This window comes from Pipistrellus kuhlii, unplaced genomic scaffold (assembly GCF_014108245.1).
Source record: "Pipistrellus kuhlii isolate mPipKuh1 unplaced genomic scaffold, mPipKuh1.p scaffold_m20_p_5, whole genome shotgun sequence".
NCBI lineage: Eukaryota > Metazoa > Chordata > Mammalia > Chiroptera > Vespertilionidae > Pipistrellus > Pipistrellus kuhlii.
In genome coordinates, this window is record NW_023425551.1 from 81,729,368 (window position 1) to 81,754,093 (window position 24,726).

At 60.2% G+C, this 24,726-nt stretch overlaps 2 protein-coding genes across 2 annotated transcripts in view; one reads left to right on the forward strand and one right to left on the reverse strand.

Annotated features, from left to right (window-relative positions):
- Positions 1 to 3,044: 3,044 nt before the first annotated feature.
- LOC118705685 (ubiquinol-cytochrome-c reductase complex assembly factor 2) lies at positions 3,045 to 16,343 on the forward strand. Its single transcript, XM_036414724.2, has 4 exons — positions 3,045 to 3,220; positions 12,877 to 12,951; positions 13,829 to 13,898; positions 16,176 to 16,343. Exons 1-4 carry the CDS (start codon positions 3,083 to 3,085, stop codon positions 16,301 to 16,303), a joined length of 411 nt encoding a protein of 136 aa, XP_036270617.1. The 5' UTR covers positions 3,045 to 3,082; the 3' UTR covers positions 16,304 to 16,343.
- Positions 16,344 to 17,044: 701 nt separating this feature from the next.
- Positions 17,045 to 24,726, reverse strand: part of ITPR3 (inositol 1,4,5-trisphosphate receptor type 3) — a 70,992-nt gene continuing 63,310 nt past the window's right edge. The window contains exons 48-58 of the mRNA XM_036414609.2: positions 24,530 to 24,722; positions 23,706 to 23,831; positions 23,196 to 23,368; positions 22,479 to 22,643; positions 21,761 to 21,953; positions 21,216 to 21,320; positions 21,010 to 21,137; positions 19,935 to 20,100; positions 19,231 to 19,391; positions 18,309 to 18,470; positions 17,045 to 17,852 (exon numbers count right to left, since the gene is read on the reverse strand). Coding sequence (XP_036270502.1) covers positions 17,784 to 17,852; positions 18,309 to 18,470; positions 19,231 to 19,391; positions 19,935 to 20,100; positions 21,010 to 21,137; positions 21,216 to 21,320; positions 21,761 to 21,953; positions 22,479 to 22,643; positions 23,196 to 23,368; positions 23,706 to 23,831; positions 24,530 to 24,722 — 1,641 coding nt within the window. The 3' untranslated portion in view covers positions 17,045 to 17,783. The remainder of the gene's footprint in view (positions 17,853 to 18,308; positions 18,471 to 19,230; positions 19,392 to 19,934; positions 20,101 to 21,009; positions 21,138 to 21,215; positions 21,321 to 21,760; positions 21,954 to 22,478; positions 22,644 to 23,195; positions 23,369 to 23,705; positions 23,832 to 24,529; positions 24,723 to 24,726) is intronic.

A 24,726-nucleotide genomic window follows, 5' to 3' on the forward strand; every position in this document is an offset into this window, starting at 1 on the left:
AAGAGCTTCCTCCACAGAGGGCAGCAGCCGCCTTTCAGGGGACGGCTCGGATGCAGTCCCTGCCCACTTCCTATGGTAACATCTCTGGGGCAGCAGCCAATCATCTCCTCTAGGTGCGTAAGTTGAAAGAAGAAAATCAGGCAATCAGGCCTTACAATACAGCTAAGTATTTAATTCCTTTTAAATGTTTGCGTTACTAACACCAGCATCAAAAACAGACATTTTTACTTTCAAGCGATTTACACGTGCAATCCGGCATCTCAATTACTGGGGCTGTCAGCACTGGAAAACTGAAGCCGCTCTCTCCCTCCCCCTCCCCTGGCCTGCCGGGGCCTTGTTTCCATACGGTCACAGCTCCAGAAAGCCCAAGTCTCCCCTCCCCAGGGGCTCTGCAGGTGGGTCCTGGTGGGATTTTCAAGGAGCCAGGAGGGGGCTGCAGTCTGTGTGGAATGAGTGACAGTGGGCACATGGGTGTCAAAGGGTCATCAACTCTCTGGGGGCTGGCACTGGCCAAGCCACATCCTGGACTGGGCCCATTAATGTGCCCAGAATGGCACTGGGTGACCCACAAGCCAGTGACCAGACTTAGCTCCAGCCACCCACGGAGACATGAGGGTGTGGGCGCTGGGGACCACGTAAGCAAACCGGAGAGGACCCTCAGGACACTGACTCGCACAGAAACACATCACGCATGCAGTCCACAACCAGAGCGCTTCCAGGAGGCCGAAGAGGGCAGCAGCGTGGACTCTGAAGCCCAGGGCCTGCCATTTACCAGCCGGCAGCCTTGGCAAGTCCATAGCCTCTCTGTGCCCGTTTCCATCTCGGTAAAACAGAGACCGCCGTGGTACCTGTCTCTGAGCCACTGTGCGGACTACGTGAGTCAGTGCGTGAGGCATCGGGAACAGCGCCTGGCTCGTGGCCGACACGCAGTGTTAGCTGGTCACTGTGAGCCCGTTTTAAGATGAAGAACTGAAGCTCAGATGGATTAAATAAGCCACCCCAAACTGGCTGCCCGCTGCCTGGGGAGTCAGGTCTCACACACAAACCCCTCCACCACCCGAACCCTCCCCGTCACTCTGACACTTACCACATCTGAATTATCTTATTCAGTTAGTGAACGACTTCATACATACAAAGCGCTATGACCATGGTGAGTGCGTGCTCTCTGGCTGTCTCCCCCACTTAAAGGTAAAGCCCCCAGAATAGGGCCCTTGTCAGTCTCACCCACCGAGGCACAGGGCGGCCTCATGGTGTGTGTGACCTGTGTGAAGGGCCCCAATTTTGGTATAATGCTCTCTATTACTGTCCCGAAATTCTCAATAATTTTTAACAAGGAGCTTCACATTTTCATTTGCATGGAGCCTCCATAAATTATACAGAGCAGTCCTAGATGTATGAATGAATGAACAAGCCCACATTCCAGCCCAGGCCCAAAGCCTCACTACACCACCAAGCCAGAAGCACGCTCTGGGAGGGGAAGAGTTGCACGGGTAAGTCTGAACCAGGGGCAACCCTACCCTGACCACAGCACGGACGCTGGGCTGGGGGCTGGGGGAGAGGCTTCAGAGGAGGCACGGGTTTGTGTTTCCCCTGGCGTCCAGCTCTTCTCATCGGCCTCTCACTGCACCTGGGCTCAAGGGGGTGGAAACCATTCACTGCCACCTAACGTGGCTCCTCCTCTTGCCGAAGACAGAGGGACCCGTCCCTGCCTCCCTGGAGTTGTCCTCGCTAGTCAGGTGCTGTTCAGAGCCACGGCTGAGGCCCGGCACAGGCCTAGTCAATAGATGGAACCCTGGCCCCTTGAGCCATGGGGCAGCCAAGGATGGAGCAGGGGATACAATTGGGCTGGAACATGTGGGGGAGCCCTTGCGTGCATTTCCACTCCACCCCCAACTCTCTTTACCTCAGTGGGCACCCCTCCCTGAACTCACTTCCAGTGGGCGGTGCACACCCTGGGTCCCCAGAGGTTCTCATTCAATAGACCCTCACTCTCACCGCCTCCAGAACAGCGCAAAGCTGTTCCTTGTTAAAACCTCCTTTTGATCTCTCCCCAAATCAGCCTCCTCCTCTTCCTCTCTCTCCGGATCCTGCACACGTCCTGGCTCTGAGGCTCAGTGTCCTTCATTCCCACTTCCCAAATCCTGACCAGCCCTCAAGGCCCAGCCAAAGGCCATCTCCTTCAGGTGCGCCCCGATCTCTGCCCGCTGCTCCTTGAGCAGCTGGAAGTCTTTCTCCAAGCTCCCAGCACTCTCTGACGCTTCAGTGTAAGGCCTCGGGCTCTGAGCTTTGGGTTTTGGCTGTATATTCACCCCCTGCTCAAGACAGGAGTCTCCTGGTCAACCCTGGACAAAGTAGGGGTGAGAGGAAAGGCTTGGGGGAGCCGGTGCTGCAGCCTGGGAAGTCCGGCTGAAGCAGGACGGAGGGCACGGAGGGGCTGAGGCTTTCTCAAGGGAAATGCGGGTATTTCTTTAAAAGAAAAAATGGGACATTCCACATGGAGATGTACAGTGAAGGCTTGGTTTTAAAAAACCGTTTTCCCAAGGTTTTTTGCTCCAGCTGGGAGGGAGGGGCCGCTGGGAGGGGCAGGCCGAGGAGCACTGGAGGAGTTGCGACAGAGTACCGAGTGGCAGCCACAGGCGCAGGGGCTGCGAGGGGAGAATGCGGCAGGAGGTGAGGTGCGAGCCGCGTGTGCACAATGCGTGATTAAGTTCAAACACATCTTCATCCCATAACAACCTGTATTTGCATGCAAATATATCCATTTATGCAAATCAGCACGGTTCTCCCGGGAGGGTTTTTAAGTCTGGAGCTTGTGCAGTCATTGAAAAAGAGAAGCCGAGCTGTCCCTGGGGTTCTCCGCGTCGGACTTGCCCCAGGTTGCTGGGCGGGTTCCAGGAGAACGCGGCCCGGTCGGGTCTGCTCTCAGAGACGGCCCGGTAGCGCCCCTGCCGGAGGGCCGGGCGCCGAGGTGCGCATGCTCACTCCGCCCCCCCCCACCGCCCCGCCTTCAGGGAGCTGCGGGCCTCAGTGCGCAAGCGCCGGCTGACTCCTCCCTCAAGGGCGGGGACAAGCGGGGCCCAAAATGGCGGCCAGCCGCTACCGGCGTTTTCTTAAGCTCTGTGAGGAATGGCCCGTGGACGAGACCAAACGGGGCCGGGACTTGGGCGCTTACCTGCGGCAGCGGGTAGCACAGGCGTTTCGGGAGGGAGAGAACACCCAGGTGACCAGACCGTGGGGTCCGCCTTCGGCGGGGCGGCGGTTGGGCGAGGGGAGGGAAGAAGGAGGTAGGGGTGGACCTACTAGTTGGCCGGCGGCGGTGGCCGCGCATGCGCGCGCCTCTCCTCCCTGGCGGCACGTGCGCGCGGAACCTGCCATCCGGGGAACCCCAGAGAGCGACGACCTGCTCTACCCAGTGCGCTCCTCTGGCTGCGCCTGGGAATTACCGGAGAAGCTTCTTAAAACCCACCAATGCCCGCAGCATGCAGCAATATGAAGTCAGCATCTGTGGGATAAACCGCTCTCCAGATGGCTCAGGTGCAGCCCGGTGGAGACCCACACCACCACTGGTGACACTCGTAGGCTTATTTCCCCCCTTCCCTCGCAGTGCTGTGTGCTTCCTGAGCGCAGCCCACGGGCCTCTGCAGGCCCCGCTAAGCTGATACATGCTCCCCTGGCGCCTGTAAGTCCTGCAGCCACTGTGCACCTTCAGCCACATTCCCCTGTGAGCCCTAGACTTCCCGTCCTGCTCTCCTCCGGGATGCTGCAGCGCGGGGATTGAGTCATTTGTAGATTCCGTATTATTGAGCACCCAGCATGTGCCAGGAACTGTGCCAGGTGCTAGAGAGACAGCAATGAATCAGGTGAGGTCTTACCACATGAAAATTAAGTTTACGTATTAGGTCTGGACAAAATAAGCAAGGATACATACATAAGGCAGTTGACCCTTGAACAACTTGGGGTTAGGGACACCAACACCCACCTCCAGCAATTGAAAATCCACATGGAATTTTGACATCCCCACCTGGAAAAAACAAAACAAAAACCTACTATTGACTGGAAGCCTTACTGATAACAGTCAACATATATTCTGTATATTACATGTAATATACACTATATTCTTACAATAAAGTAAGCTAGAGGAAAAAAATGTTAATGAGGAAATTATAAGGAAGAGAAAATACATTTACAGTATTGTACATATTTATTGAATACAAGAGGACCAGTGCACATGCACTGGTGGTTCCTCAGCCCGGCCTGCGGGGATTTGGCCGAAACCAGCTTTCAGGCATCCCCTGAGGGGTGCTCCCTCCTCTCTGGTTCCAGGTGTGTCACCCAAGAACCACAGCTGCCAAGTCTTGGCAGCTAGGCAGCTTCTGTGTTGAGCGTCTGCCCCCTGGTGGTCATTGTGCATCATGCTACTGGCCGATTGCTTAGGCTTTTATATAGAGAGATATGGTCCCTTGTATAAGTGGTTCAGACCTGTGTTGTTCAAGGGTCAACTGTTATGATGTAAAATAGAATAGCAGCCCTGGCCAGTTAGTTTGTCTCAGTGAATAGAGGGTCAGCCTGCAGACTGAAGGGTCTTGGGTTCAATTCCTAGTCAAAGGCATGTACCTCAGTTACAGGCTCTATCAGCCCTGATGGGGGTGCATGCAGGAGGCAACCAATCGAGGTGTCTCTCTCACATCAACATTTTCCTTCCTTTCTCTCCCCCTCCACTCTAAAAACCAATGGAAAAGTATCCTCAGGTGAGGATTAAAAAAAAAATTGAGTAGCATGATAAAGGGATATTAGTTATGATAGTCAAATAAGGCCATACTAAGGGGGTGCCACACTGATTAGACCTAAGAAAAGCCAACAATAGGGCATTTCCGGCTGTGCAAGGTCCTGAGGCAGGAAGCAGATTGGCATGTAAGAGGACAGCAATAGTGGCTGAGGGTAGTGAGGAAAGTGGAGTTTGCTAAGAACTGAGGTCGGAGAAGCCAGGCATGGTAGGATCTTACAGGCTGTGGTTAAGAGTTGGATTTTATTAGAAGGCCAGTGAAAAGCCATTGTGGGTGGGTATTTAGTCGGGGGACTGATGTGACCTAATTTATGTTTTTTTAAAAAGACTGCTCCGGTTGTATGTGGGGGATGGGTTACGGGGACATGAATAAAACAAGCCTGGAGCAGAGGCCACCCTGATAGCCCAGGCAAGAAAAGGCGGTGGCTGGGATGAGGGTGGCACCCCAGGATGAAGGGGCTGGATTCCAGTTGCAATGTAAAGCTGCATCCACAGGGCTGCTGACACAGTGGGTGTGGGGGGAAGAGAAAGAAGAACCAGGGACAACACCTATATATTTTCGGCCTGAGCAACTGGGTGAAAGGTGGTACCATCTACTGAGATGGAAAGGACAGGTGAGGAACAGGTGGGGTGTGGAAAAAAACATCTCAAGTTTGAAGTAGACATGTTAAACTTGAGATACCGAGTGGACTTACTTCCAAGTGGAAATGTCAGTAGGCAGTGGGATACGTGAGCCTGGGGCTTAGGCAGAGGCAGCTATGAAACGTGATACACACACGCAGCCTGAAGAGATGACTTCTGCAAAGTTTAGCCATGACCTATCAAAGCAGGAACTTGTAAGGGTTTTTGCAGCTTAGCCCAAATCAGAGCCAAGCCAGCCCACCTACTGGAGCAAGAACATGCCCAGTGGCGTCACTGAAACCCATCGCTGAGTGGGTGGTGGGCATGGAGGGAGTGGCTCAGAGCTGGGGGAGGGGGGTGCAGGGGTCACACTACACTGAGGGCCCTCATGCCTCTGGGTCTTTGCTGTCCCAAAGCATAAAGATCTTGAAGGCAAGGATCATATCAAGCCCTAACTCTGAAAACCTAATAGACTTTTTTAATATATATTTTATTGATTTTTTTTTTTTTTTACAGAGAGGAAGGGAGAAAGAGAAAGTTATTAATAGAAACATCGATGAGAGAGAAATATCGATCAGCTGCCTCCTACACACCTCCTACTGGGGATATGCCTGTAACCCAGGTACATGCCCTTGACCGGAATTGAACCTGGGACCTTTCAGTCCACAGGCTGATGTTCCATCCACTGAACCAAACTGGCTTTGGCCCCAAATAGACTTTCTAGGACTCTGCTCCCTACATAGTTGTAGTGTGAACTTCCTGAGAGTAGAGATATTGCCATTTTTATCCCCACATTCCCCGTAAAAGACATTGGATAAATGTCTGAATACATAAAGGAATGGTTGTGGCTGATGAGACGTCTCATTGGAACCTAGTTGCAGATGTAGCAGAACTAGCTGGAGAGGAAGTGAGGTGAGAAGGGGATGTTGGTGTGTCCTGTGAGGTTGAGTGGTGAGAGCTGAGTTGAGAGCTTACTGTGTGGGGCACCGCAGGAACCACAGATGAGGGGCGGAATCTGGCCCTTCCCTGTACCCACAGCACCCTCATTCCACCACCACCAGACCCTCCTGGCCTCTCTGTCCCCTTGTCGTGGGCAAGAGGCCTGTGTCCAAGAAGCTGACAGGTGGGCAGACATGACTTTCCCTCTGATTAAATGCAAGTGGAAGGCAGCCAGCAGGGAGGCCAGCGTAGGCTGCATCCTGGGAGAGGGGAGAGTCACATTCACCTACTGGACTGAGTCAGAGGAGCCAGAAAAGGAGGGGAGAGCGTTCTCCTCTGGGACCGTCATCTCTGTCTCCCCTAGGGCGGTGGCTCTGGTGAGTGGGAGGCACACAGATAGGGGGCATGGCCGCAGGTCCAGTCCTGGCTCAGGTCATGGCTCCAGAGCAGCTGACGCAGGCATCCCAGGGCATCATGGTGGCAGCAGGCACTGTCCTCGTGACCACCGTCCTGGTACCTCATGCTGATGTCACCTGAGAACATGCTTAGGCTTAGTAAGCCTTGGACCAGATTGAAGGGAGCAGCCCCTTCTGGCATTGCAAACAGCAGCTGGAGGCACTCGCGGTGACCCCGTGGGTCAGTTATAAAGACCTTGAGGAGAAAGGAGTCAGGCATTAGACCAGTTGGCTGGTTAGAGGGGAGCTCCCCCTGGTTATGCTAGAAAGACAGGCCTGGAGGGAGGCGCTCTGCCCCACAGCCTTCCTGCCTCCACAGGAGGGGCGGGCAGCCTCAGGCCTCCTACGCCTTGACCGTAACACTGAACGCTTTGCTCGCATGATCTCATTTAATTTAATCCTGCGTGCAGCCGAGTGAAGTAGCCATTGCTATTTCCATTTTACAGGCCAGGACGCAAAATAAAACGACCCTCCCAGGGTCCTCTGGGAGCTGAGTGGCAGGACCAGCTGGCCTGGCTGCTCCGGTGTGGCCTCCGGTGCAGTGGCTCCTCAGCTGCTGGCCACCTGAGCTGTTTCTTGTTGTCAGGCCTCTTCTCCCATAGACGTCAGCCCTCTCTCCCGCCCTCATTCCCTGCTCAAACCTTCAGACCATGCGGTTTGGCAAAGGATGGAACATCTCCCTGTGGTGACCCGCCTGCTTTTCTTTGGCCCAGCCCCTCCTCCCTGCCGAGGGTGGGAAGGAAGCGGGGCTTTGGTGCAACACAGCACAGAAAAGCCAGACTCGCTGGAAAAGGAGTGCATTCAGACTCAAAACCAGAGTCCAAAACCACTGCCCCATTTGTTCCACCTCAGATGGCCCTTTGGGAGTCTCGCGGCCACACCAAACCCCCCGGAGGGACGGGAGGTGGAAAGCAGGGACACACCAACACTCTTACACCTCTGCCCTCTGGTGCAGCCAGGGACACACCAACACTCTTACACCTCTGCCCTCCAGTGCAGCCTGTTCGCGGGGTTTGCCCCTTGTATGCATTTACTGAGGAGAACAGTGCTCCCTGCAGACCGCGAGCCTCACAAAGAACCCCGGCATGGGGAGGCGGGAGCACTCATTGTTGACCTGAGTGCAGGGAGAGGAGCCAGTCCTCATGAGCTCAAGCAGCTGCCTGGAGAGCCCTGTCACCCAGCACCACTCCCTGACGTGAGCACAGCTCTGAGGAGCTGCCGGTGGGTTCTGGGTGCTACCCAAGTTCCAGGACAGTCAGCCCGTTGAACGAAGTTGAACTTGGTCTTGGGCTTGCAGTGACGTCAATGATATTCCCACTCTCAGAGCGGAACTCAGAGGTTTCACATCGTCTTGTTTTCGCAGTGGCCCGGTTGAGGCCTGGTCTGCAGCATTCTGCAGTGTGGCCGGCACCTGGCGGTGGTGGCGCCTTCTCAGCGTTGCTCACCGCGTGTGTGGTGCCCTGAAGCCAAGCGCTTGAGGAGTGGCCAGGGACAGGTCTTTTCGGCTGTAACGTTGAACCCGCTGCAGGACAGGAGTTGTGAGAGAGTGAGGGAGCTGGAGTGGGGAAGGCAGGTGGGGCCTGGCTGGCACTCCTGGGCGTGTGCCCCTAGAGCAGGGCGGGAACTGCCCTCAAGGCAAAGGGGTGAGAGCATGAAATGTGTCACGAAATATAGCAGGACAGCTTCTTATTTTATTTATTGAGCAGGCTAATTCTTATGTTGATTATTGTGTATGGCTGGTGAATGATGTTACATCCAAATGGCCCTTGGCCTAGCGCTGTGCTTGTCAAACTGCGGCTCTTTGGCCCCTTGAGTGTGGCTCTTCCACAAAATACCACGGCCTGGGCAAGTCTATTTTGAAGAAGTGGCGTTAGAATAAGTTTAAGCTTAAAAATTTGGCTCTCAAAAGACATTGCAATCGTTGTACTGTTGATATTTGGCTCTGTTGACTAATGAGTTTGCTGACCACTGGCCTGGAGAGTAAACTCTTTCAGCGAGTCTCCCCTTACTCAGAAACCCTGGGCTCTGCCCACCGCCCCCTGGACCGGTGGCAGGCAGCTCCGTGGGCCTTCACTGCCCTCTGGTCCCCGCTTCCGGCCTGTGTTTCACCTCTCACCGCACCCGGCACATGCCCTGCCTCAGCGAGGGTGTCTTCTCATTGCCTCCCCGATCGGCCATAGAACAAGTGGCCCTCAGCCTGTGAGTCCAGTGCACTGTGGGTACCGCCGTGCTCCCCGCAGACACGGCTTGCCAAGAAGGTGGTGGCTTCCAGGTCCTTGAAGCACTGCTTGGCTCAGACCCCCCTGCCGGGACCAGCTTGTGCCTTTTTGTGCCTCCTCCTCCCAGTCACTCCTCTGACCCCGTTCCACCCATGCCACGTCTAGCGCAGAGTCTACTCCCCTCAAAGTGACGGACTCGCTGCCCCCCACTCTGCACTGTCACTGCAGTGGAACGTGAGGCCTGCCAGCCACGGCTGCCCACTGGCCAGGCCTGGCACCCGCTCCACTCTGATCTGTACCCCCCACTCTGATCAGTTACAGGCCGCCAGGCCATGCTTGATTTCTTAACTCGAGCCCATCTTGTCTCCGCAGTGACTGCAGTTTCTCCCGAGCTGAGGCGGGTCTCGTCCTCCCACAGCCTCCTAGCGGGCTCTGCACAATAGGTGCTCAAAGGGAGTCGGCCCCCGGCAGAGGGAGCTCATTTCAGAAGTTCATTACCAAGTCGTGAAGACCGCTATTCGTAGATCTTTCTGGACTGGATCCAGCTCTTAACTAGCAAAGCAATTTGCATCCCCCTTTCGCAAAGTGCTTATGAGTCTCTGTGTGTGACTAGAATAGGGGCCGCTGTACCGATTGCTGTCACCACCCAAAATTCAATTTTGAAAATGGGAGTCCGTGCCTGCGGCGCCGACGTACTTGTTAAGTATAAAAGTTTAATATGGTAAAGAGAAATCTACTGATGGCTGAGCAGGCGAAATGCAAAGGAGCGAAAATAGAGCCGTGGAGGGCACTTCGTCAGTTGAGCATGTATTTTATTCACATTTCGGGAGCAGAGCTGACTTTTTCTTAATGTGCCACTCGCCTTTTTCAGCAGCTACGCTCTTCGTCCCGAGATGCCCGCCATCTCATTAGGTGTGAATGCAAAATGGGGTCATTTAAAGCTTGTACACAAGGACGTTTCCAAAAGTGCACGTACTGTCATCCGGCAAATGGATGTCCAAACTCGGGAGAGCTTGTGCCGGAGGCCGTGGGTAAGGGCAGGTGCAGGTGTGCGCTGAGCCTTCTGGCGTTAGAGAAGGATGGCCCTTTAGGTAGTAAACAGGACTGTTCTTTAATTGCTGAACTTGACTGGGTGTGACGGAACCGGAAGTGGCTGTGGGCCGGCTCCGTAGATCGGGCCGTAGTAACTTGGCTAGACGTTGGCAAATGCAAACTCATCACCTCCACGAAGCACTTCCACAGCCTGCTAGACACACCTCTGACCCAGCTGGGAAGTTGGTGGCAAGCTGATAGCTGGTGATTGGAAGTGTTCGGCTCCTCTGGTGGTGCTTGGTGAGCTCCGGGCATTGTGTGCCATAGCTCACAGACTCCATTGCTGAAGGGGTGGTAGAGGTCAGGGAGCCCCGAGGGTCCCTGTTTGCTCACTCAGACCCTCCGCGCTTCGCCCTCCTGGGACCAGTGCTCTGGAAGGGTCTGTCCTCTCGGCCCCGCTGCCCTGCTCGCCCGCTGAGGGTGCGGAGGAGGTGGCTGCGCAGCCCTCTGGCACGTGCCCACCCTTAGGAAGTCAGAGAAGCAGGAGAGGAGCTTGTGTTGGCAAGATTTCTGAGGGCGAGGATCTGGCGGGAACGTGGTTTGACGAGGATGCCCGGTCTCGGTGGACCCACAAGCAGTGGCAGGAGCCCTGAGAGAGGGGGTTGGGAGGCAGTGACATCTGATTTCCGGTTCCTCCGTCACACCCCAGCAGTCACAGGGCAGCACGATCCGCTGATCTGTCCTAACTGCCCACCCTGGGCGCCTGCTCCCCGGTCCTGTGCCTGCAGAGACCGGCACCCTCCGCCTGGTCTCCCTGGCCCCTGGGCAGTGTCCGCACCTCCCGGTACCCACAGCACCCTCACCCACCGTCCCCAGGATCCTCCTGGCCTCCTCTCTGTCCCTGTGCTCACACAGCCTTGGCTGCTAACGGTAACCAGACTAACCCTCACTCCATGAGGGTGCAGGGCCCAGTCAGCGGCGGCATCGCCTCCCACCCTCGCGCCGCGCTCAGAAGCAGGGCTGTTATCACCCTTCCTGTCAGAAAGGACAAGGTGAAGGTTAAGTTGGCCAGTCGCTTCAAAAGCGTCAGTACTTAAAAGACGAAGATAGGCCGAGGTGCTGACCCCGCCGAGAGAGACATGCATGTGGCGGGTAAAGGCAGTAGCGAGCCTGGGCCAAAGGGCTTCTTTTCCTGTAAAGATTCTCACTGAGCCCTGGACAGTCTGGCGCAGTGGTTAGAGCGTCGGCCACAGACTGATGGGTCTTGGGTTCAATTCCGGGTCAAGGGCCCTTGACTGGAAACGAACCCGGGACCCTTCCATCCCAGGCGGATGCTCTATCCACTGAGCCAAACCAGCCAGGGCCACAATATTTCTCTACTTTCCCCTTTCCACTCTCAGGGCCCCGGGTTCAGGCCTTGCCCTTCCTAGCAGGACCTGCCTGCACTCTCCCTTAGTTCCCTCCGGGCAGCCGTCTCCGCTCAACACGCTGGTTTCTCACGTTTTTCCCCTGCAGATTCCAACAGCTCCCCACTCCGCACAGATGAGTCTGTTTGCGTTTCATAAAAGAATCTTTAGGTGATACATTTCACATCGAAGGCTTACCTCCAGGAGCTGTCTTTTCCTCCGCCAGCTTCTTTACCTGCACACACAGACCCTCCGCCAGCATTCCTGCCGCCTCCGCCCGGCTCACCCACCCCTCCGCCAGCAAGGTGCCTCCTGTGTGTCCTTCAGAGCCAGCTAGTCACCCTCTGCCACACTGGCCACTCACACCGGGACACACCTGCTCCGGCTTCCCGGAGCCCACTGCCCCAGCACCCCCTGGTGAGGTGCGCCTTCCTGTGTTACATGTTTACTGAGGCCCGGCGCACAAAATTCCCTCGGCTGCCGGCACCAGCTTCCCTCTGGCACCTGCAACCTGGGCTTCCCTCTGGCCGCTGGCACCCAGGACCTGGGCTTCCCTCTGGCCGCTGGCACCCAGGACCTGGGCTTCCCTCTGGCTGCTGGCACCCAGGACCTGGGCTTCCCTCTGGCCGCTGGCACCCAGGACCTGAGCTTCCCTCTGGCACCTGCAACCTGGGCTTCCCTCTGGCCGCTGGCACCCAGGACCTGGGCTTCCCTCTGGCCGCTGGCACCCAGGACCTGGGCTTCCCTCTGGCCGCTGGCACCCAGGACCTGGGCTTCCCTCTGGCCGCTGGCACCCAGGACCTGGGCTTCCCTCAAAGAGGGAGGCCCCGTACGCACAGCCCGCTGGTCAGTGGCCTACACCTCCCTCTATGGGATGATCATGGGGCGATGGCCAGGCCTCCGACCAATCACATCGCACCCGCCTTGGCTCTGGTGCCATGGGTGTCATAGCGTGGTCCCGGATGGTCGTTCCACTGTTCGGCTGTTCGGTCAGTCAGTTGGCATATTACGCTGTTATTATATAGGATGTGGTGTCTCCACTGCAGCTGGGGTGGTGGCTCACCAGGCGCAGATGCTTAAATGTTTCCTTGCAACTGGCGGGAGTTTGCTGCCAGATGTGGAGCCATGATTGCTAACGGGAGTGAGGGGTTGGGCGGGGGAGCACTGCCGGGAGTGCTGCCTGGTGATTTCTAACAGGGGAGTGAGGGGTTGGGCCGGGGAGCACTGCCTGGTGATTTCTAACAGGGGAGTGAGGGGTTGGGCCGGGGAGCACTGCCTGGTGGTTTCTAACAGGGGAGTGAGGGGTTGGGCCCGGAGCGCTGCCTGCCTCGGGGGAGCGGCTCCTGGCGGGTCCTGCGGAGGGGCGCTGGGGTGCTGAAGGCAGGGCGGCAGGCTCACTGCCTGGGCTCTTTGTGTTTCAGGTGGCAGAGCCTGAGGCCTGCGACGAGATGTACGAGAGCTTAGCTCGGCTCCACTCAAACTATTACAAGCACAAGGTGAGTGGCAGTCTTTCCTGTCCCAGGAACAAGTGAAAATCCGATTGTGCAGCGTTTTGTAAAGAATGTCGGTTTTGCTACTTTGAAATGTAACCAGTAATTTCAAGCAAGCCAACCAAGGCACCTCATAGAGGCTTTTAGGTCCCTTAACCAGAAGCTGTTTATAATCTTGAATAAAAGCCGTGTGATTTGCATGCCAGTGTGGGCTTCTGGGTGAGACTGGCACCATGCCCTCTGGTGGAAGTGTGTCCCTGCTCTTGCTGACAGAGATGGGTGATGGGCACGTCCTGGCCGACAAACTGACGTCCTCGGCCTTAGTGATTTCTGCCAAATCCCAGAGTGTGGTTTTCACAGCCTTGAAAGCTGTGCCAGTAATTCCCCAGATACGCAGCGCGGGGCCAAGTAGGTTTAGGGTTGTGAGTACACAAAGATTACCCTTGTGTTGCTACTTATTAATTATTGTGTTATCTTCCATATGAGCCAGTAACGCCGCCCGGCCCCACCCTGGGCATGGCCGTGCCTCGCTGCGTGGAAGAGGTTTCTTCTAGTCCTGGCGGCTCAGTGCGGCTCAGAGCAGCAGCGCCCCCGGGAGCTGGCTAGGAAGGAGCCGCGTGGGCCCAGCCAGCTGGGTGACAGCCTGCACTGGCCCAGAGCATTCCCCTCGGGGTGCGCCGCCCGCCTGCCAGATGATGCCTGTACTTGCGAGGCCACATCTTGGACTCCAGGTGGCGCTGCCTGCCGGGCCTCTGGTCTCTCGTCACTCCCGCTGCCCAGTGCGTGTGGTCAGAGCCAGGCTTCTCCAGGATCGCAGGTCCCAGGTGGTGCTGCTGCGGAACTAACCCCCCCTCCCTTCTCTCTCCCCGCTGCCTGCGACCAGTACCCTCGGCCCCGGGACACGAGCTTCAGTGGCCTGACCTTGGAAGAGTACAAGCTGATCCTCTCCACAGGTACTGGCTCAGCTGCCCCGGGTTTGTTCGCAGGTGATTCTGGTTAGACCGCTCTGCCTGTGCGGGAAAGTGCGGGACACCCCGAGGAGAGTCTGGAGCGACAGCCCTGTACTTTGGCCATAGATTATGGAGGTCAGCAGCGTTGTTTTAAAGAGAAACTCCACCCTTAGAGCCTTAAACTCAGAGCTCAGCAGCAGGGACGGACTGCGCAATCGCCAAAGGGAAGTAGTGCCATCGGGATGGAAGGAAAATAATCTTATTTGTATGGTTCTGAGAGGGCTTTCTGAACAATGAGGCTTCTAATTAAACAAAAAGCCATTCAACGCCCATGGACAGAGATATCCACGGCGCCTTATCTGGCCCCGGACGTGGGCTGTGGGTTCAATGTGGGCTTAACTGGGCATGCTTGGAGGCGTGGATAGGCCGTGATTAGCAAGAGAGGAAATGCCCAGGCCAGCCCGGCCCTCGGCACTTCCGCACCTCCATTGTCCCCCGCGGGAGCCCTAGGTCGAAGTAGGCAGATTCTGGAAAGTTACTATTTTTATTTGCAAGGATATCATATACAAAAATAGGCTGCCCTTTTCTGAGAGGGCCTGGCCCTGAAGCAGTCACCCTCTGTGGTACTCGAGAAATTTCTTTCCTGATCCTCTGGCTGTCTTCAACTCCTACGTTTTAGGGATTTGGCATTCCAGAAAATGTACCTTCCAAGCATTCATACCTGGTGCCTCACCTGCTATTGTACCAGCTCTGATCCTGTTTCCATCACAGTGCCCGGGGAAACTGGGTAAAGATTTGTCTACCAGGCAGGATCCTGAAATTACCGCCTTGAGGCCCAAGGTCATTGTGAGGACTTGGCGCGTTTCAACAAAGTTTGAACTTGAAACTGAAAAGGAAACAAGTTCTCAGCCTCTGCCCTCTGTTGACCTCAGGCCGCAGTGCAGAGGTGCAGGCTCCCCGCCGTCGGCTGGGTGGCCAGCTCCAGGAAGCCCGTGGCCCTTTCCCACCAGCTTTGCTGATGTCTCCCGAGGGACCGAGAAGACACCTTGCCGTGTCTGCAGTGAGAGGGTTTGAGGCCTGGCCCCGGGCCTGGGCCTGGGTCCCGTGTGTCCACCGTGGGCTGGGGACCCGGGAGACTGAGGCCTGTAAGTGGGCAGGGACCCAGCCCTCGGCATCCCACTTTGTGCCCGAGGGGCCTGGACTCCCGGGCTCGGGGCTGGGGGCTGTGTGTCCTAGTTGTCAAGAGACCACTGACCATCAGTGTTAATAACGTGCTGCCTTTTGTTCCAAAAAGCTATTGTATTAACAGTTAAAAACCCAGGCTGTGACATTTAGACAATCTTATAGGAAATCTAAACTTAATATACAGGTAAGATTAGGTATAGAATCTCAGCCCTGGAGGAACTTTAAACCAGTGGTTCTGACGGGGCAGTTTTGGTCCGGGGGGGTGAGGGGGCAGGTGACAATGTCTGGAGCATTTAGTGGTCAGAGCTGGGAGTGGGGTGCAGCCGGGGGTTGCTCCTGGCATCTAGTGGGTAGAAGCTGAGATGCTAACCTTCCTGCAGTGCACAGGTCACCCCCCCAACAAGGGGGCTGTGTGTGCACCTGTGTGTGCGTGTGCGTGTGCGCACTCACCCTCCCACCAGCCCCTGCTGCCGTCACAGCCGCGCAGATGGCCCCTCCTCTTGGGTGCAGGCCGGGTGCCAGGCGAGTTACCTCCAGGATTGCCTTTGATCCTCACTCACAGCTTGTGAGGCAGGTGTGTCCTCTCCCTGAGGCTAAAGGGGGAAGGAGCTTGTCGGAGGGGAGGAAATGATGGGCAGGGATTCTGCGCAGTCCGTCTCCCTCCCCGGTGCCTGCTCAGCTCCACAGCACAGGCCCCACCGTGCCCGGGTTCAGGTCCCCGCTCTACCTCTTCCTGGCTGTGCCACCTGAGCAACTGCTTAACCCCCGCTACGTGTTTCTGCATCTGAAAAAGGGAGACAGTCGGTGTGTGGCAGACACCCACCTTATCGTCTCCATCTGCCCACCACGTGTAGCCCAGGCGTCGGGGGCGTGGCTTAGTGCCGAGTGGGAGGGCGCAGTGTGCTTAGCCCAGTACACGAGTGCTCAGTCCCCCTGGCGGTGGTTTTCCTGTGACCAGCTGGTTTGCTTTGAGGTGGGGCTCCACGTCCCCTTTTCGGGGCAGACGGTGTGAAAAGGCCTGCTCATGCGAGGGCCTGTGGGGCCAACCTCCGTCCTCAGACGTTAGACGTCACCCCTCTGCCTTGCCCTTTGCAGACACGCTGGGGGAGCTGAAGGACATGAATAAAGGCTTGTGGAAGAAACTGCGGGAGAAGTTCGCCGCCACGAGTTCCGAGGAGAAGCAGAAGGTCTGGGCCCAGTCCTTATCTCGCCCGCGCACCTGAGTGGAGTCTATTGCCGTCATAATAAAGCTCCCTGACCCCCACGCCCGCTGCTTGGGACCTCCGCCAGCCTCCGCAGGGGACGCCGTTCCAGGGAAAGCTGCCCGCCCAGCTGCCCGCAGTCAGGGTGGGACGTCTCCGGGGGAGAGGAGGCTGGGGCTCCAGCCCGGCCTGGGAGGCTGGGAAGGGAGGGGTCCGGGCCTCCAGGCCAGGGCTTCCTGTGCGGCCATAGGAGCCCGTCAGCGGGGGTCTGGCTGGGAGCTCTCAAACGAGTCAGCCTGGACGAAGGCAGGTGGTCGGCAGAGAAGCTGCTCGGCCCATGCCCGGGCCTCAGGACGGAGCTGGTCCTCTGCCCGACCTCGCAGAAAGCTGTCCCGGTGGCTTAAGGGACAGCGGAGCTGCAGACGGCCGTGGCCCGGGCCTCAGCTGTGGTGGCTTCTGTGGAGGCCAGGACACAGGCCTCCTTCCACTCCATGGAACCGTGGCTCTTACTGGGGCCTTCCCATTTCGGACTGAGCTGAGAAGGGTGGGTGGGACCCACAGCACTCACGGGGAGAAGCCAAGTGGGCTCCAGTGCATGCTGGAGTGCACACAACATGCACAGGGCTCAGACCAGAACCGGCGACACCAGTACCGCGCTGGTTCTGTGCCGGGACCCTGTGTGGTCACCGACAGCGTCTCCCAGAGCCAAGGTGAGCCCCATAGCCCCGAGGGCCCGAGGAAACAGCAGCCCTTTCTAATGACTATATTTCTATTAATTTATTGAAGGCAATTAACATATTAGTTCTCAGGCCAAAGGATTTGTAAAACATTACACCAAAAGGAGAAAAAACAAGCGGTCAAAAACCAGCCACTGTCACGTGCCCAGCCTTGCCCCTTCACTTCAGCCTGTGATCCTCTCCCTCCCCCGCAGAGGCCCAGGAAGAGGCAGGGCCTCCTCCCTCAGCCGGCAGGCCCCCTGGGGCTGGGCTGGGCTGGGGCTGGGGCTGTGCCGAGGTGCACCCTGGACACACAGGTCCACAGTCTGCGGCAGCCTGAGGCACAGGAGGGTGAGGGGCAGGCACCGGAATAAGTTAAGTAACAAAGCCCCAGCGTCCCTAGCTACAGCATCACTGCCCCTCCCGGAGGCGGGCAGCAACCAAAATGTAGTGCTTGGAATAAAGAGGGGCCCCACTCCTAACCGCCCACCAGGAGGAGAGGAACGGCAGTTACTGCTTTGAGGGACACAGCCGTGCTGAGGGGCCCTCTTTCTTTAAGGCAATAAGGTAAACAGTCGCAGTGAGTTCCTGCGTCCTTGGGCTCCAGGCAGGCTGGCAGCTCTGAGGCCACCCCCGTGTTAGCCAGCGGCCGGGTTGGCTTGGGGGAGTCTGGCAGAGCAGGAGCTGGAGGCTGGGTGGGCACCTGGTTCAAGAGCCGGTGGGCTGGCTGGGCCTCCCCGACCCAGTCACAGCTCAGCACCAGGCCTTAGGCGGGTCTCGCGGGCTCAGCGGCTCATGCAGTTCTGGACGTCCACAAAGCCCAGGCGCTGCCTGCGTTTCCGCTGCTCCGTCATCTGTGGGTAAACGATGCAACCGGTCAGGCCCCGGAACCCTCTGCACAGATGCCGCCGAGGGGCTGGCGCCCACCCTCCCGCTTAGGGTCCCGCTGCTGCTCGGCGCTGGCTGCAGGCCAAGGCCCTCGGGGCAACGAGCATGTAGCCCAGACCCTTGGTGGCAGTTCACTGGTCACAGCTCCTGCTTTGCAGCTGGGAAGCCGCCTACCCAAGGGAGGGGTGCCCCCGGATCCGCCTGGCAGTGCCTCGGGCTCAGGATGGGCTGCCACCCCCAGTCTAGCTTTCCACAGAGGGGAGTGTGTTGGGGACCCGGCTTCTACCCAGACCCAAGGACGGGGCAGGAAGAAAGGGGGACCTGGGGCATGCAGGCCCAGCACCTGCTCCCTCCCGCCAGGGCAGGCTGGGCTGTGAGCTGCCCAGCGCGGGCTGCGGGCGGTGCCGGGGAGCGGGGCGCACCTGCTCCTTGAGCTCGTTGAGCTGGGCGGTGAGGTGGGACACCAGCTTCATGGTGGAGCTCAGCTTGTCCTGAAGGATCCGGATCTCGTTCTGCTCGCCCTCCCCTTCGTTGCTCACGAGGGACATGGCCCTCATCCGGGGGAACCAGTCCAGGTTCTTGTTCTGAAAAAGACGGCCAGCGGGTGGGCAAGCAGTGCGGCCAGGCCCCGGTGACACCCTCCACGATGTGTCGGGGAAGCCGGTGCACCCTCTGCGGTAGCCCAGCACCGGACAGGCTGACTTCCGCTATCAGCGCCGTCTGTTCACTCAGCCCCGAGGTGGAGAGGCCTCGGCACCAGACCCGCATCTCCCTCCTTCCCTCTCCCTCCCGCAGCACGCACACTACAGGAAGATGCGAGTGGGGCGGAGGGAGCAGAGGCTTGCATCCGCCCCGTTTCCCACTACAGGAGCTGTGAGTCCTCAGAGCAGCTGGTAAACCTTCACGCCAATCATTTCACATGGCAGATGCACAAGCAAATAGGACCCTTTTCCCTGAACGGTCTTTCCTTCCAGCCTGGGAGCTCTGCCGTGCGGCCACGGGAGACACAGCCTCTGAACTGATGTTCTTGACCCCCAACATGCTAGTGCATTCCCTCTGAACGTCCGAGCAGCAGCCGCAGCGTCCCTGCTCCCACGGCCTGGGACGGCACCCTGGCCGCGCTGGGCTGACAGGTTTGCTGTGACCCCAAGCAGACCATGGGCACAGGCAGTGGCCGGCACCGCGTCCCCAGGGCTGGCTCCAGTGGCCGGCACCGTGTCCCCAGGGCTGGCTCCAGCTGCGCCTCGGCTCCCTGCTGGCCTTTCACCGTGTCCACGCTGTCCCGCCCCTCCCCGGGCCTCCGCGGTCAGCGCAGGCGGCCACGGCCACCTCCCAGGACCACACCTTGATCATCTGGGCCACGTAGCTCTCGGGCCCCGTGTAGTCCGTCTTGTTTTTCACGCGGACCAGCACGATGAAGTACAGGTAGTTCCACATGTTGTGCTCGAACTTGATGTGCTCTTCAAAGGACACCGTCTTGTTATCAAACTTGTCCCTCTCCAGACCTGGGGGTGCAGAGCGTGAGAGGGACGCCCCCCTCAGGGAGCCCAGGGGGCCACCTGGGCAGCACACACCCTGCTGTTCTCAGGCCGGTCTGGCGAGTGCGGGCACTGCCCTCTCGCGGGCACTCGGGCCACCTCTAGTAAAGCAGCAGCCACTCGGCCTGGATATCGCCCTGCCCCCACGCGGCAGCCTCCCCAGACACCCGAGGCCCCAGAGAAGCAGGGCTGTCCTGCAGGCGGCACCTGCTCCTCACCCCGCGGCGGCTGCAGGAGGGACCAGCACCTCATACAGGGGCGGGGGAGCCCGGGGGAGACCAGAAGCTGGAGGTGCTGACTGGGCTTTGAGGCCCTTTCCCGCTCCCTCTTACTCCAAGGTCAGGCAGGGCCTGTTGTCCCAATTCTGAGATGAGCAAACAGCCATCAGCCCCAGGGCAGGTTCCCCAGGGGCTCAGGACCCAGGGAACGGCAATGGAGGCTGCCCCGGCCCAGACGGTGCCCAGCCAGGGCCGGCCGGGCCCGGGGCCTGCAGGCGGGAGCAGGCCTCACCGCAGATGAAGCACGTGGTCTTGAGGATCTCCTCCTTCTTCTGCTTCTCGCTGCGCAGGTCAGCGAAGGTGTCGATGATCACCCCGAAGATGAGGTTCAGCACGATGATGATGACGATGAAGAAGAACAGGAGGTCGTAGACCACGCGGGCCGGGAAGAGCGACTCCTGCAGGGCGAGGAGGGAGGTGGGCCCCGGGCGGTGGCTCTGCGGGTCAGGGGCCCAGCCACGGCAGAAGGAAGACGGCAGAGTGGGTGACCCTCGCGCCGAGGGGCGAGAACTGCACCCCGAGTGCAGGCTGGGAAACAGCGGGCTCGAAGGGAGGCCAGCTGGGCACAGCCCTGGACTGGGAGTGGGGCTCCGGGCAGGCTTGTCCCGCCCCTAACCTCAGCCTTGAACTCCTCTGCCCGCCCTCAGCACGCCAGGCCTCACAAGTTCCAGAAACCCTCTGCCTGGCTAGGGAGAGGGCTTCTCACCCCCTCGGACCGGGGACTGCCTGCTGTTCTGGGAAAGCTGGCCGCCCGGCCAATGCCAAGGCCTCCGTGGAGCTGAGTCAGCTCCCAAGGGGGCTGGAGGGGGGTAGGCGGACTCTGCCTCACAGAGGGAGCACTGTGGCCTGGGGCCCGCCCTCCGCTGACTCACACCTTCCCCGCCTTCCGGCCTCTGCCAGGCCAGCCGCCCAGGTCTCTCCCTAGAGTAGGGGTGTCGAACTCAATCAGAGAAGGGGCCAAAATCTAAAATCCAGCCTAAATCACGGGCCGAATGGTTTACTGAACAGTCATAAACTGTCATTGTGATGGAAACGCAGCGGAGTGCAGTGATGACAGCGCGGTGCGGGCCACATTGCAAGGCCTGGCGGGACGGATCTGGCCCTCGGGCCTTGTGTTTGACACATGTGCCCTAGAGCATCCGCAGGGAGCCGGCAGGGCGTCTGAGCAGATGGCGGGGTGGGGCGGGGTGGCGGAGCGGGAAGTCAGGGAAAGGGGAACGGGGCTACTACTGAGACTGAGGGCCCGCCGCCGGCCTGGCTGTGCCCGAGGGCGGGCTGGGCGCGGAGCGGGGCGGGCGCGTGCTCACGTCTTTGGAGGGCTTGCGGAGGATGTCGCCCACGCCGCCGCCGTTGCGCAGCCCGTGGTTCATGACGGTGACGATGCACATGAGCAGGGTGTCGCAGGCCCGCTCCGCGCCGTCCAGCTCCTCGTCCTCTGCAAGCGCAGCGTGTGCTCGAACCCGGCCAGCACCTGCCGCCCCGCACCCGCCGGCCCCCGAGGCGCCCGCCTCACCTTCCAGGACCTCGGGCACCGAGACCCCGGAGCCGCAGTCTATCCTGTCCTTGCTGCACGCGCCCATGAAGGTGGCCGCTCCGTGCGGCATCCCCAGGGGGCTGGCTGGAGGGGACATGGAGGCCACGGCAGTTCAAACGCCTGCCTGGTCTTCCCCTCGGTCGTCCCAGCGTCACCCCCTCCGGGAAGCCGGCCCGGTCCTGCCCGGTCCCCTCCGAGTGCCTACAGAGGGTCTTCATGGCCCTGCCCGCCGCATGTGCACGCCCAGGCCCGCCAGGCAGCCCCTGCACCCACTGAGCCTGACGCGAATGACAAGGTCTGCGACAGTGGCTCCTCAGGAGCCGGAGACCACGGCTCTCCCACCTCTCAGTTTGCCCAGGGACGAGGACGGTGTGAGCGACCCCTCCCCAGAGCCCAGAACGAGAACTGAGGAGGGGCCCGGGAGGCTAAGCAGGCCCAGGCCTGGCCTGGCCAATTGCCGGTGCAGCCCCATCCCCAACCCCCACCCCCGAGCTCTCCCCAACCCGCCCGCGGAGGCCCCGGACCTCGGGAGTGGTTGCTGGGCAGCCGGTCCACCTCCAGGATGAAGTCGTCCTTGAGGAAGAGGAAGCCCACGATGGAGAAGAGGTAGACCAGGATGAGGGCCAGCAGGGCGGTCAGCAGGATGGAGCGGCCGTTGCGGGTCACGCTCTTGATGACGTTGAACAGCGTCTCCTCTCGGTAGATGAGGTCGAAGAGCTGCGGGCAGGGCCGGGGCCGTGAGGGGTGCGCTGGCCCGAGGGCTGCCAGTGCCTCACAGCCTCCTCCGCGGGGTCTGCGCTCGGGCAGGCGGAGCCCGGGGGCCAGAGGCTTCGGGAGGCTCTGGAGCTCCAGGTCCAAGAAAGGGGAGGGCCGGGGGCAGGCGGCACACAGAGGCAGGGGGCGGCCAGCTCTGATGTGCGCTCGCTCTATTTATGTGCAAGAGCACCCTGCAGCCTCACAATTATTCTAGAAGGCAGGCGCTAATCATCCCTGTTTTACAGATGAGGAAACTGAGGCATGGGCAGTCACCCAGCTAGGATGGTCTGGTGCCAGAGTCCAGGCTTAAACCAGCAGGACCAGGGCCAGTGGGTCAGACGGGCAGGAGTGGCCATGAGGGCCTTGAAGCCAGGCTGGGGTCCAGCCGAGAAGGATGGAGATCCAGTCCCGCCCAGCAGCAGGAGGACCGGGCAGAGGACTGGGCAGAGCCCGGCCCCGCCCCACCCGCCGGCCCCGGAGGCTCACCAGGATGCTGTAGAAGAGCTCGTGGGCAAAGAGGCCCAGGACACTCGTCAGGATGTAGCCCACGTGGTAGAGGAACTCCATGTCCATGACCATGGCCTTGTAGCCCCGGATGAAGGTGCCGCGGTTGCCCACGAAGCTCACCACGAACACGATCTTGTTGGTCAGCTGCGGGCGAGTGCAGGGCACAGGGTCAGGGTCCCACCGCCCACCCTGACTCTCTCCCCACCTCCCTGCCCACGCGTGCCCGGCTCAGAAGCCACGCCTCCCGTGGAGTGGGCCTGGGCTGCCTGGCAGACGCGTTAATGAAAACGCTCCCAGAATGCATCTGTGCCCCAGTCCCAGGAAGAAAGGGGGGTGTAAGGGGAGGGTGGGTCGGAGAAGACCACCCTTAGCCTCCACAGTGACTAAGTCAGGAAAGACAGCCCGGCTCCAGGCACTTCGGTTCCCCGTCAGAAAGTGCCAGAAGGCACAAAGCTTCGCTGTCTCCAGCAGAGCAGTGCGCCTGGGCCGAGCCCAGCTGACAGTGCACAGCAGCCCTGGAGCCGGGCCCCGAAGCTGGGCTCCTGGCTGGCCATCGCGGGCCAGCGTCCCGGTTGTTCCAGGAAGACGGGGAGGCACAGAGGGGTCCCCACCGCAGGGGCATATGCGGCTGGAGTTCCCGCCCAGGGCGAGGGGCGGGGCGGGGGGCGGGGCAGTGGGAGGCTCCGCGGGGCTCACGTTGAGGGCGCCCAGGATGTTGAGCGTGGGCCCGATGCCCAGGTAGTAGATGGAGCGCAGGATGAGGGCCACGATGAGCGGGCGGACGCTGTAGCGCTTGGTGAACAGGGCGGCGATGGAGAAGCAGATGAGGATCCAGAAGAGCAGCGAGATGAGCGGCGAGTCCAGCACTCCTGGCCGGGAGCAGGGCGAGGCGCGCTCAGCCCCCGCCCAGCGAGCCCCGAGGACACCCTTCCTGGAAGCCTTCCCGGACGCTCCTGGCCGCCTGGTTTCAGGGCCCCACCACACCCGCACCTCCAGCCGAAGGCAGGAGGCCCCTCCAGCTGCTGCCGCCACGGCCGGTCTCTGCCCGTGTGTGTGCACGTGTGAGCTGGCCCCAGAGGTCTGGCCCTGTCCCCACGGACCACACCTGTCTGCCACGATGGGGTGTGCAGCGAGGGCAATAGGGTGCGTCTCCCACTCTGCATCTGACCCCCCGCCCCCGGCTCTGCCCAAACGGCCCGGCCTGACCTGTGGACGCGCCCTCCACGTAGGGGTAGAAGAAGGCGATGATGATGTTGATGAACACGGCCAGGTTGAAGGAGATGCTGCCCCACAGGGTCATGCGGCGGGAGAACCAGTAGATGAGCGGCATGCCTGCGGGAGGCCGGTGTCAGGGCAGCCCCACTGCGTGCTCCCCATGCAGGCCCGCCGCCCGCACCGCGCCCGCCCGCCGCCCGCACCGCGCCCGCCCGCCGCCCGCACCGCGCCGGGCCCCGCCGCCCGCACCGCGCCGGCCCCGCCGCCCGCACCGCGCCGGCCCCGCCGCCCGCACCGCGCCCGCCCCGCCGCCCGCACCGCGCCCGCCCCGCCGCCCGCACCGCGCCCGCCCCGCCGCCCGCACCGCGCCCGCCCCGCCGCCCGCACCGCGCCCGCCCCGCCGCCCGCACCGCGCCGGGCCCGCCGCCCGCACCGCGCCGGCCCCGCCGCCCGCACCGCGCCCGCACCGCCGCCCGCACCGCGCCCGCCCGCCGCCCGCACCGCGCCAGGCCCAGCGTCAGAGAGGAGTCTGGAGCCCTCCTAGGGGTGGGGTGGGGTGGGGCAGCCCAGGGTCTCAGGCAGGTCCACCCCAGCCTCCCGCTTGTGAAGGGAGAGGAGGAGAGGGGAAGGAAGGGGATGGGAAGGGAGGGGAGGGTAAGGTAGGAGAGAGGAGGGGAGGGGAGAGCAGGGGCGGGCAGGGAAGGGGAGGGCAGAGCAGGGGCGGGCAGGGGAGGGGAGGGCAGGGGAGGGGAAGGGAGGGGAAGGCAGGGCAGGAGAGGGGAAGGGAGGGGAGGGGAGGGGAGGAGGGTGCTCACTGCGGAGCTTGCGCTGCCACTCCATCTCGTTGTGCAGGAAGGAGGACTGGTCGAAGAAGTCGCTCACTTTGCTGCCCTGCTCGTCCTGCTCCGTGGTGGTGAAGAGCCGGTGCTTGGTCTCCTCCGTCAGGAACTGGCAGATGCCGGGCACCGGGAACACGATCTGCTCCATGCTGCGGTCCTGCCGCACGATCTGG

Bases quoted from the DNA above. Each gene is read 5' to 3' on its own strand.
- LOC118705685 (XM_036414724.2), top strand. From the start codon at position 3,083: ATGGCGGCCAGCCGCTACCGGCGTTTTCTTAAGCTCTGTGAGGAATGG. The intron at 3,221-12,876 runs GTGACCAGACCG...TTTGTGTTTCAG, and splicing joins GGGAGGGAGAGAACACCCAG to GTGGCAGAGCCTGAGGCCTG. The intron at 13,899-16,175 runs GTACTGGCTCAG...TGCCCTTTGCAG, and splicing joins CAAGCTGATCCTCTCCACAG to ACACGCTGGGGGAGCTGAAG.